This window comes from Vidua chalybeata, chromosome 8 (genome assembly GCF_026979565.1).
Source record: "Vidua chalybeata isolate OUT-0048 chromosome 8, bVidCha1 merged haplotype, whole genome shotgun sequence".
Classification (NCBI taxonomy): Eukaryota; Metazoa; Chordata; class Aves; order Passeriformes; family Viduidae; genus Vidua; species Vidua chalybeata.
In genome coordinates this window covers 7,001,432-7,014,592 of record NC_071537.1, presented here as the reverse complement: position 1 = coordinate 7,014,592, position 13,161 = coordinate 7,001,432, and the positions used below count along the sequence as shown (strand labels likewise).

General features: G+C 41.2%; 1 protein-coding gene across 1 annotated transcript in view; it reads right to left on the bottom strand.

Annotated features, from left to right (window-relative positions):
- Positions 1-1,698, bottom strand: part of HSPA12A (heat shock protein family A (Hsp70) member 12A) — a 40,938-nt gene extending 39,240 nt beyond the window's left edge. Inside the window, exon 1 of the mRNA XM_053949676.1 lies at positions 1,635-1,698. Coding sequence (XP_053805651.1) covers positions 1,635-1,650 — 16 coding nt within the window. The 5' untranslated portion in view covers positions 1,651-1,698. The remainder of the gene's footprint in view (positions 1-1,634) is intronic.
- Between the last annotated feature and the right edge of the window lie 11,463 nt (positions 1,699-13,161).

Here is a 13,161-nt window from a genome sequence, read left to right as displayed (position 1 = left end):
AAAACATGTTTTGCCTTTAAACCATGCTAAAACACAACTGCTGATTTAGTTTTACAATGTCTGTCTGACCTTCATAACTATTACCATTCTTTTATTACATTGTCATGTACAATCTTAAAAGACTTCCTAAACATATTCAAAAATCATAATTGGTACAAGCAGCTTGATCACCCACACTGCCTAAGACTTAAATGTACGAATGCAGAAACTAAACACAAGCTGTGAGATCCAAAAAGACAGACCCAATTACAAGAAAAAGAGGAGTTGACAGCAACTGGAGAAAGTAGAAAGAGTAAGTTGCAATTTGTCCATCCTGAACCTTTATTCTGAAACTTTCCCAATACTGTCTCTGTATTTATCCTTCACTACACTCTGCACTGGAACTTCCTGCAGCTGTTAATACTACTGCAGGACAGAATCCAGCTGGGAAAAAGGAAAGCATTATTAACAACTCATCAAAGAAATATTTCTACCCAGCATACAATACTAAAACTTCATTTAAAGGCACAGGCCAAATACTGTAATGCACTAATTTTATTTTTCATTGTTTCATTTACATTGCTGATGATAGAAAAGGAAATGGCTTAAAATAATTAAGCACTGATGGCTTAGATGGATTTTTATATAATCTGTACTCTTATGAAGAATGCAATGGTTTATCAAAATAGAATGTAGAAAAGGTACCACACATCCTGTCCATGCTCATAACCCTCTGCTCCAAAATTTAAGCCCTAAGTGCTTCCTGAATTCTCTTCCACAGAATACAAGCTATAATTAGATGTAAAGAAGAATGATGTAACAGGCCTCTGAATGTTAATAATAATAATTAAATAATAAAGAATACATTTCAATGTATTTTTATCATCTACTTGGACGCACCATACATTTATTCATGCATGTAATTCCTAGATATGACTGACAATTCAGAGTATCACTCCAAGATGACACTGGAGCTGCTCTCCAAGACCTCAAAATTATGTAGGGAAGGATGGTAATCAAATATGTGTTGTTTCCCAGGGAAGATTCAAAAACCCTGCAGTGGGCAAGTATGAGATAATTCGCCTGGAGGGAAAAACAATCTTCCTCCAAATCTTAATTTTGCTCTTGAAACTTCATTTATTTCTCAAAGTTATAACATGCATGTTCAGCCTGATTTTCAGAAGCATTTGCAGAAGCACAGTATTTGCATTTTCTACACAAGTTCTCCAGGAATATATTAAGTTTCTCCTCTTGCAGTGAAGTACAAAAAGTCACAGGCCAAATGCAGCAAGCACAGAATCTGTTCAGTTCATTAAGACATCTTTGGAACAGATGCTGTTATCAGCCTCCTTTGTGCCATTTTTACCTCTTAATTTTTTCACCAGCAATGTGCTATTTATTTTAGAATTGAAAACCAGTATTTCAACACAGGAAAAAAAAAACAAAAAACTAACTAACTATATTCCTTGCATCCTGCTGTAATTCCTGGCCAAAGCTGAACCATATTTCCTGAGAAAACCAGGACACTGCAACACTGACTCAACATCTTGGGAAACCTGCACTTTACCCACACTTATGATGCTGATTTGGAGCACAAAATGTAGACATCAAACCAGTTTTCAGTGTTTCACTGTGCCAGTAATTCTTTTGGTTACCTGTTTCGGCACTCATGTTTCAGAGGTGTGCTGGGGCAGGTCCAGAGGAGGCCACAAAGATGATCAGAGGGCTGGAGCACCTCTGCTATGGAGACAGGCTGGGAGAGAAGGCTCCAAGGAGACCTTAGAGCACCTTCCAGTACCTAAAGGGGGCCTACAAAAGAGTCAGAGAGGGACATTTTACAAGGGCATGTAATGACAGGACAAAGGGTAAGGGCTCCAAAATGAAAAAGGGCAGATTTCCATTAGACATCAGGATGAAATTCTTTCCTGTGACAGTGGAGATGCACGGGCACAGGCTGTCCAGAGAAGCTGTGGCTGCCCCACTCCTGCAAGTGCTCAAACCCAGGCTGGACAGGGTTTGGAGCAACCTGGGACAGTGGAAAATACCCCTGCCCGTTGCAGGGGGTTGGAACAAGATGATCTTCAAGCTCCTTTCCAACCCCCCGAATTATTCTGTGTTTCTAAGATGCATTTTCCAACCTGTCTTCACCTATCAGCTTTGAAAAGTTATTTTTATCTCTGTGTGCAACCCAGAAAATTCTGTGTGACAGGATACACATTTTTATATCTCAGAGAGCAGTGAATAAATATCCAGAGCAATATGGACATCCATCCAATGAAACCACTGACTTGGGTGGTGTCCAAGAATTGATTCAAGCTCATTAATAAAAAAGACCCTTCCAAACCCCATGACCATCCTGCACTGCATTCATGGCTCCTCCTGCAAATACCCAGCTAAATAAAATAATTCTACAATGCATCCTGGATCTAATGCCAAAACTTCTCAACAGGTAGTGAAATGACTGTCAAAAGTAAATGAAATTAGGACATTTGTAACATTATACTATATTTGTAACATTATACTATCTACCCCATCTCAACTGCAAGGTGCTAAATTGTATTTGTCTATGTGGGAGCTTTTGTATTTTGTTGAGTTAGTGTTTCCATGGTGAAAAAAATGTGCATGTTTAACAATTTTTACAGCTGTGTTCTGAAGAGCAGTAAATGCATGGATATTCCAGGATATTTAAAAATCCCTTATCTCTAAAGCACTCTGATTGGTTGATCTGATAGAAACAAAAGCATCTGTTCCAAGCCAGAGAGTGGGAAAAAGGTTACAAGGAACCTGATTTGCAATCACAAAACTGAAAAATGATGCCTAGACTGTCCTGGATAGGATCAGGGTATTTGGAACAGTTCTTAAAAGCAGAATGACTTAGAATGACTTATTTTGACTTCGGCAACCAAAAACCATAATCAAGTAATGTTCTACATAGCTCAAGTTCCAACTTTATCTCCATGTTTACTAAGGATCTTTGTCAAACTACATGCTATGACAAAAATACAGCTAAATAGTATGTACTAAATAAACACTTAAATTCTTGCCAATTTACACACCAAATTAAATTGAGGAATCTGATTTAGAATCCAAATAAAATAAGTCCTCAAACAAACCAGTATTTAAAATAACCTTATTCTAAATATGATCCAAACTTCTTGAATAAAAATTCTTACATTTACTTCTGATATGAATATTAACCTTGGAATATGGTTTGGGTAATTTCAATATATGTATATAGACTAAATTTGAACACATTAAGATTTCTGACTTTAGTCCTATCCTAAGCAACTGGCAAAGAACACCTTGTGCATTTTAAGGTGATCAGAAGTTGAAGGGAAAACAGAGAAGGCTCCCATTTTCAGGCAGATTCCCAAACCACTACAGAATTGGTAAAATTATGAGATCAGAAGATATTGTATTAATAATGAAATCATGTCCATTATCACATTAGCTCCAATTGCTGGTTTAGCAGACTTAATTTAAATTAATCCTTCTTTTCATCTAAACAGATGCAAGGGTTTATTTTCTGTGGTTTCCTTCAATGCCTAATCTGTTTAGCTCTTTCTGTTTTTCAGTAAATGATCACCAACAATTGTAGATTTTGATGAAATGCAATGAAGGATTAACCTTTAAGTGTCAAAGAATGCAGACTAAAAGCAAAGTCCAGAACATTTATAAAAACTTTGCTGATGCAGTGTGGGTATTTCACTGACTGCGTGTTCAGCTGAATCTGATTTTCTGATAGATCTGGAGAGCAGGACCAAACTCATTATTTAATTAGAAAGATCAGTTAATGGCAGCTGGAAGGCCATCAGTCTGTTCTGAGTATTTGAGAGCCCCTGCCACACATTCCCATTCAGGACTGAATAAATGAACTTTAGGGAACTACTAAAAAAGCCAGACATGGACCAATAAAGTCTCAAATAATCAGTTTCAAGCCAGCAGGTTAAAGAAGGGTGACTGCTGGACCTCCCAGTCACAAGCCACTATGGTGGTACTCAACCAAAAAAGAATTCAGCAGTCACACAAAATCTTCTATTTTCTATTCAGTATTTCATCTGTATATAATTCAGCTACATAAGGCATCAGTAAAATTTTCTGCTTCACATATTATGGAACTTGTTCATTTCCCCAGTGAAGCAGATGCCAGAGCAGTGGATTCCGTCTAACAGAAGGTTCCCTGCAACCCAGGTGCCATAAACAATGGATAAGCTAAAGTGGGCTTTGTCACCAGGCAGAATTTAACAGGACAAGTAAATCAGGAACCTGGGAATCAGGGTGTGGGGCTTTGCAGCATAATGCCCAGAAATGCTGACACACCAGGGAAGGGGGGACATTTCTCAATGTGCCTCGTGTCACCAGTTCTGTGTATGGAAAAGAAACAACTTTTTAAAATGAAGAAATAAGGACTCAAGCCCCGGTCTGCCATCAGACACCATTTCAGGCACATTCTGCACTACTTTAGAGTGATGGCTAAAAAAAGCAAAGGCTTCACCAGAGAAGTTGCACTTTCCAAACCTTCTCAGACCTCACTCCCAGGTGACTGGATCTCTCTCCTACAGCTGTTTCACAAACCAAAGAACAAGCAAAGGAGCATCACTATGATATCACCTCTGCAAGAACATGCCTAAACACCAGTGTGTACATTATATCCCAATAAACACAAGTTAATTTATATTTCTATCCTGACAGAGTGACCACAAACCCAACAGGAACTCTTCCCACAGGATCATTCCCCATTTCAGATCATAGTTCCAGTATTTTAATGAGTGCTTTCACAACAAAGACACCAGTGGGTCCCAGCACAGACTTTTCCAGGCTCCCCCAAACTCCCAGCTGAGAGTGGCTCCAGGACACCACCCTGGCTCAAAAGGAAAGCTGCAATAACTCTTTTTGATTTGTGTAATGTACATCCACTGCTCCAAATGCCAAATCATCCCAGTGCTCAGCTATTTGCAGGCTGCTGAACCAGGTGCACAGGGGAAGTTGGGATGCATTAGACCTACTAAAAATGTCACTATTGCAGCTGATCTTTGTGGCTCCAATAAATCCATGTTAACTGAACTCACCATGAACACACTGAACATGTCACAAATCAAACACTTGCACGTATCTCATGGCCATTTGTCTGGAATTTCCAGCCATCCAGCATGTGGTAAAGGTGACTGCTGCTGTGTGTATACACACTGCTCTGCTCTCAGTCAGGTTGCTGGTAATACCAAAATCTTAGCCAAATTCTTTATTTCCCATTTATTGTCCATTATATCCCAGGCACTATATCTGGATTTAAAATTTAGGAAAAAAAGGGGAAAATAAGGATGTACTGAACCAAACATGGGTATAAGAGTAGCCATCAGGCAACAAAAGAATCGAATAAACCCATTATTTTTCATTCAAAAGATTATAACCTTTTGAGCATCAAAATAATTTTGACACAACCAGACCTTCCTTAAGATGTCTGCACAAGGCAAGAAGGGTTTACTATATTGCTATTAGCTGGCAACTACTGCACTGATGAAGAAAACCTTATTCAGCTTTTCCTGTTGCTGAGATTTTCCTTTGCATTAAGCACAAAATGTCAGAGCTTCCAAATGTAATGTGACAACCTAGAGCATTTTACTGTAAATACAAAGATGGCCTTTTAAAACAATTACAGAACAATAAAAAAGAGATGGAGAGAAGGAAATTTAAAAAAAATCTTAAAATATTCTTATGCATAATAAAAAACCCCCATAATTCATATCAGAAGAACCTTCTGTTCCTACTGAAACCAATGGCACCACTGTTGTGACCATCAATGGAATTACAGTTCTTTGTTTTAAAATGCCAGTAGGCATCCAGCTGGTTTGCTGAAGACTGCAATACACTTCTCTTCCATGAATACAGCCATAGCTAATCTCTGATACAAATCCAAGTTTCCTGATACCATTTCATAATATCTAGTCCCCCAAAGAACTGGAATTCATTGCACTGATACCAATTAGAGCACAAGGATTTCCTAAGTAAAAAAAAAAAAAAATCTACCAATACTTTGCATTGAATTCTATAAATAAGACATATTTGTCATTACAACTTTGACCTTTTCCATTTACTGCTTCTTTATTGTCTCCCATCATGATTATGCTTTGACTAGAAGAATTGCATTTTACTACACTATGAATGCTTTCTAAGGTAATTTTAAGATTTTACCATTATTGTTAAGAGTATCAAAAAACAACCCCAGTTTCATCCCATCACTCACTCTGTGGACAATATTCATTTTCCTGAGCCTCAGCAGCAAAGGGAGACCAAAAGACACCACCAATTTTCTGTGAACTTAATTTGAGATGAAAGAAACACACAAGAACTCGCAATAACCTTCTGAAAATGCCAGATGTGTTATGTTCACTCCTCCTCTATTTGACAGGACATTGGCTAAACTACTTTTACCTACAACTGATCTGACCTCGGTAATGCTTGGTAAGATGGACTAAAGCTGAGCAATCACACTCACTGGGTCTGTAATGCCCCAGCAAATCCTCACCAACAGCTAAGGCTGCCCTTAAGCCACCCTCAACTTAAACCCTTTCACCATCTACACCATAAGGTCTCAAATCCAGCTCCACCCTGAATGATCTGAGAGTTTTCCAGCTTCTATGATCAGCCAGCTCCTTTTTCCCTCCCATTTCCTTCCCCACCCCCTGATGGGATTCCAATGTGCTCAAAACCTGCGCATACCCCAGAGCCTGGGGTTAGGGGAACTCACCAGCAGTGCCCTGCAGTGATGCCTCTCTTCCCAGTTCCAGCTCTTCCACAGCCATGCACTACTGCCAGGAGAGACAACTCTGATCCTGGTTTACCTGCAGCAAAAGGCAGGCTACATGTTGTGATAAAGTTGAGTTAACAGATTTGGCAGCTCAGAGTGGTAAAAGACAATTCTCCATGGTCTCCCTAAATATTCCCCTGACACAGTTCTGTAAGAGACACCTTCAGTGCACACTAACTACACCTCTCTTCCTTCAACAAGCTCTTCTTTGACCTTGCTTCTTTCACACTTCCTTGCACTATTTGCCTCTGAGCAAGCCCTGTCTTCCTGTATCTCTCACCTCCTCCCTCACTGCTTCCAGGAACACGTAAGGAACAGAAAACAAACCACAAGATGTACAGAACTTAGGTGAAAAGATACCTTCCTGGAAAAGGCTTCCTGCTGCTTCTCCTTCATCATCATGTCTGTCCTCATCTACCTCCTCTACTTGGTTCACTGCAAGGTTGTCAGGAATGGCACTACTAAGATTATGCTCTAATTCCCAGGACCATACTCATAAAACAGATCATTTGTGATGTTAATCACCCTGAGAGAAACACCATTTCCCAGCTCAACTGGACTGGTTCGCTGCTTTTTCTTTTTAAAAAACAACATCAAAATATTACAGTTATAAACCTGTTTTACTACAAGTTTCTACTTAAGAACCATGTCAAGATGCAATTGTATCCTGAAAAGAATGCAATCCTACCTTTCTCAAACAAGATAGTCAAAGAATCAGTGTTCAGTTTTTCAGACTGTGCATCCAGCACACAGGAATAAGAACATTTTGGAGGGCATTTGTTCCCTTAGAAGGCAAAAAGGTTATTTAGTTTTCAAGCATTCCTAGATTCCAACAGTATCTCGCAATGCATCAAGCTGGATGAATGTAGTGACACCTTTTTCTTAAAACATGAATTGGGGAAAAAATTTGAATATGTTTGTCTTCATTTTGACAATCTTCTGGAAGGCTTAACATGATTCACACATTTATAGTCTTGACAAGAGAAAACCAACCACTCTCATCAATTCACAGGAAAAAAAAAAAAAAAAAGGATAAGGAGAGGGCAGGGTAGAAAGAAAAGCCAAACTAGAATAGCCATTAATTATAGTAGTCAGCATGAGTGTATATGCTGTATATAAATCCCTCCACATTCTTCAAGGCTATTAAGTTTAAAGATGGAAAAATATAATAGTAACTGTGACAAAACATCAAATATAGGTATCACATTTGAAAAGTCATTAGCAAAGGCATCTATGAAACCATAGTCTGTTGGCTATTGGTTTAGCTTCTGAGCAATATTTCATTGCTACGTCAAAAACCACATTTTCTTTCTTATTTGATGGTCTTGAAAACACATAGTTACCAGGCTTTAAAAAAGCTTAAAGAAAAAATACCTTATGAGAAAAGAAGAAATTACCTGATTATTATTTGTAGAGTAGATCACAAAATAATGCAGACACCAACCAAAATCCACTTCCAGAGGTTTTTATACTAACACCCATCATGGTTACATTCAAGTGCCATGACAGTGCATGCACAGAGACCACAGTGACCAGCCACAAAATCAACTGCAAATTTACACTGTCACGGTGACAAGCCCCTGGCACAACCTTCAAAGGAGTTCCTGTGGCTAAAATCGTAACAGGAGCGTAGCTGAGTAAGCAAGAGAGCTCCTACAAAAGGTCGATTTTTGAATGCAGCACTTCCACAGTGCCAATACTGAAAGCTTTTGTAAGTGGCATGCCCTGCCGTTCTGATTACTGCGAGTGCTCTACTCAGGTATCCATGGAAACTTGAGAAATAGATGTTAAATTTGTTGGATCTGTTTGGCATCAGGGAATGGGACTAGTTGCCAGTCAGCCCAGTCTAACCACAGGTATTCTGATCTTTAATCATGGAGAAGGCATCAAGAGTCCTCCACCAAATGGTCACATTTCCCAAACAATGACAAAAGGAGGGGGCAAGGATGCACTGAAGAACTGTTATTTTAATGGTGTTATTATCTCTTGAGAGAGAAGAATATCCCAATCCCTGTAATGAGGAAAGAGACACCCAAATATTCACTGTTCCAACCTCACAGGGAACAGGAAAAAAAACAAAGCATGGATACAAATGCACAGAACCTCGCAGGGACAGGTGGACATAGAGTACACAGGAAAACCCTGTAAAAACCCTTTGAGAGAAACTGCTTCAGCCCTAGAGACTGGTCCTGAATAGCACTGAGAACTAGGGATGTATCCAGAAATGGACAAATTGAAGTTGTGTTCCCAGATCATTCCCTCTGGGAGAAGGAAGTAGCAAAGGGAGAATAATTTATCTCTGCTTCCTTCCCCAAGGAAACTAGTGCAGGTTGGGCAGGCTCCTGCAATAAGAACTGATTTTTTTCAGAGAGAAAATGTGGATTAACTCCCTCACATGACATGGAATTGCTATTATTGAACTACATTCACATCCACACTTTTCTGGACTCCAACTGGTAATGATTACTAGAAATCTCTCTCAATATTCCTCAGAAACTGCATCTGCAGAGCACAGCTTGAGAGGGTTGAGTTAAAAGCTAAAAGCAAAATCCTCTCCAGGTCTCCCATTCTTGCAAATTTAGGTACTCTTGGAACTGATCCATGTGCTCAGAGCCTGCAAATCTGTAACAGAGCTCCTGATCTGGGCCAGGGAGCACCCAGTGACTCACAGGGGAGTGGAGAGCAGTGAGCCAGGGCAGGGGAGCACCAACACTGCTCACAAAGCCACTCTGCAGTCCTTGACACACCCTCGTGCAGCCCCAGGTGAAGAACAAAGGCATTCTAGGCTTTCTGGCCACCATATTCTGAGGAGTTTCATTTATTTATTTGCTTACTTCTTAGAAATGACTGCATTTTCCTCTTCATTTACATGAAAATGTTTCTCAAATCCCTCTGGGACAGCCTTTGAAGGAATTTCCTGTTTTAATACTGATTAGTGACACAGATCACCACTGCCATACTAATTTTAAAACACTGAGAAGTCGCTGTTTTAATAGCAGTTCCAGAAAAATTTTAAACTTGCATTTATTTATTTTAAATGCGTATCACTATGATTCTTAACAGCCCAGCACACAGGCCAGAGCTGACACATTTTGAATAATGAGAGCTATGGAATGTTCTTCCAATATCAAAACTGGGCCTGGTCACTGAGAAAAGGCAGATTGGATGCAATGACCCAGGAGCCAGGACACTTGTCACAGCGAGGAAGATGAAGCCTGCAGACCTGTCACAGGCATTTCAGATCACCGAGGCTCAGCCTTGGCAGCAGCATTCCCTCAGTGCAACACCAGCATCTGTGACCTTACAGCACCAAACAGCTGCACGCTCTGCAGTGGAACATCTGTGAAGCAAGTGTACCATTTACAGCCACGGCCCATGGACTTCAGAGCTCATCCCTGAAACAGAGTCCAAGTCCTCCTGGCACCTCTCTCAGCACTGCAGAAACACCAACCTGATGCAACCTGGAGCTTCACCCATCCTGCTTTTCAACCAGCCAGGCTGTTTAATAGAAACGTGACAAGTGCCATACAAAAAAAGCTGAGTAATTATGTAAGAAGCCATCTATGGATGGACAAAGATTTCACTAAAGCTGCATAAAGAAAATATCAACAGCTAATTCACTTAAGGAAAATTAAAAAAAAAGAACAGATGCAAACTCCCTGAAAAGGTCACGCTGCTTCAAACCAAATTAAGGTCATGACTACCCTTATTCTCCTAATTGAAAGTAGCATTGTTTGTGTCCATTGTTTTTATTCCTTTCACATTTTCTGGGAGCCAGCACAGCTTTTTTAAAAATCCAAAAAAAGCCAAATTGCTTCTTCACAATACCTACAGACTAAAACAGCCACAGGGAGAAGTTTCTACAACCATAACTGGTATGCTCTTTGAAGCCAAATACTTGTGAAATCCCATCTGACACATCGTCAAAAGGCAGAACCAATTCAGGTACAGAAAACTGACACAATGGGATCTTTTAATATTATTGTTTTAAAGTAAAAAGTATATTCTTCAGATTTTTTTAAAGAAAGGGATGGTTGCTTTGTGCATTTATAGAGAGAATAAGTGAAATCATAGTAGAGGAGAGCAAAAAGGAATTAATCCCCTGGAACAGCTTAGAAGAATAAGTAACTGGAAATTTTAAAATATTTGACCAGATCTGTAATTTTAAAAGGAAAAAAGAAAAGAAATCCAAACTTAAGTGCAACAGCAGATATGATGTCCAGAAGGGGCCTAAAAAAATTCAACAGCATTGCCATGAAAGTGGGAGAAGTTGGCCATGGCAGGTCACATCAACTCAACCAACAAAAGAAGCATTTGGCAGAAAAAAAAAGCACAAGATGAGACACCAGTCAAGTCCCATAGAACCTCAACCACCAGTGACACAGAAAGCAAAACATATCCTAAACCCTGACATGCTCATGAAGGGATCAGGTCTTTTATAGCTGAGGCAGGATTCTGGTCTTGCCGTACAGAACTGGCCTCCCAGAGGCTGCTCTAACTTGAGCTGACATCCAAGGCTGCAGCATCCTCTTCCAGCTCCTGGTGACAGTTCCATTTGACAGAAACCCTGGTCACTCCCTGTGGACCAGGATAAAGCCCCTTCACCCAGAAATGCATGAGCTGAAAATGCCTCTGGACAGAATAGACCTCTTGGGGCCTCTCTACAGCTGACTGAAGCTTTGGGGAGACTTTGCAGGTACAGAGCAGGGCAGATCTGTTGAACACCAACTGCTGTCCCCATGGGAGTGAACTAAACATTCAGACTGAAAGCTTACAGGGTGCCTGTCATGAAGGAAAACTTGTCAGCTCAATCAGCACTACCCAATTACAAGCCAAAGGCTTGAAAAATGCCAAAAATCAGTATAATTAGAAGCTTTACATGCAGTAGCTCCTGGGTATGAACAACTTCACTAACTGAGCTGCAGATACCGCAGTGCTGTGCTAAGTGGAGCTATAAAGATGATGGGCAGGCACTGCATACAGCATTCAGCTATTTCACATACAGACATTTCTTTTATGCATTGTACTGTGCTGCAAGAAGTGGCTGCAGCTTCAATACTGTCAATATAACAAGCACTAAATCACACTTTATCCCTCCAGCCTTTTTTTCCCCTGACAGCCTCCGCATTCCAAAGCATGGAAAGAACATAAAGATTTCTGGCATCACAAATCATTGCTTTACTACCTGGTCTTCTGTCTTCTAACCAAATCCCTCCTGCACAGATTCTCCCTATATCACAAGTTACTTCATTTCAGTATTGCATTGCACCAACCTTGCAACCTGGGCAGAAAACAAAACGTGATACCCTGTCATCTGAAAGACAAATGAATCTGTCAGTCTATTCTTCCCTTTGTCAGCTGCATGCTAGAAAATTGTTACAGGTTACTTCAAAGCAAACAGACATTAGAGACTTCATTTAGGAAGCACTGAGAGAACATTTAGATGTGGGGAGGGGGAAGAACCCAGTAGAGCATCTTGAAGATTCAACTAGATCCTAAGTAGTGTTTTCTGGTTTAGTTTGGGGTTTTTTAATGGACACTTTATGACTCTTTTATTCCACTTACACTGAAATTAAGCTATGTCATTCAAAATGTTCCCCAAATCCTACTATAATCAAACTTAAACTTTTAAGTTTCCCCATACAATTCTGCCAACACCGTTGGCTCAGCATTGCAGTTTCCTCAAGCCTTTGCAGCACAGAGTGAGGAAGAAGGCATGGAGAGATCGGATGAAATCAGGCTGAGTCTGCATTTCCCTTAGGGTTATTCACCCATATCATTTGTATCCTAGGAACCCTCTTCCCGCCCCCAGCGCCGTTCCCACACAAGGAGAGACCACCCCGTCCTGCAAAGGCTGTGTCGTTTCTATCGGGCGCTGTAACCCCAAACGGATCAAACCCACAGCATCCTTGTTTCAGGCAAAACAAGATTCAGCTCAGCTCGAGTCAAGTCTGCAGAATCGGAGACGTGTGGCCCCCTTAACGTGTTAGAACGGCACCGGTGGGGGTTTCCCCCACCCCTACACCTCGCCGGGAGCTGCCTGGTCCCCGGGGCTGCGCCAGGATGCTCAGGCGCTCAGCCAGACAGCGCCGTCTCTCCCACCCGGCTGCCAGGTCTTTCTCTTCCAGCGCATCAGGCTTCTGCATACAGGGGTGCTGCCTCTATGTTAGCAGCAGCTCCCGAGCTCCATCCAGTCCGAGCCCTCCTCCCTCCGGCCGCTGCTGGGAAAGGGAGAGACCCCGACCCGCGGGGAGGACGGAGCCACAAAGGCCCGTCCGGCGGGGATGCCGCGCCCGCCGCAGCGCCCCGGCGCCGGGCAGGGCGCCCGCCCCGCCTCGCCCCCGCCCGGCCGTGCCGCCGCATTGTTCGGTCACCTG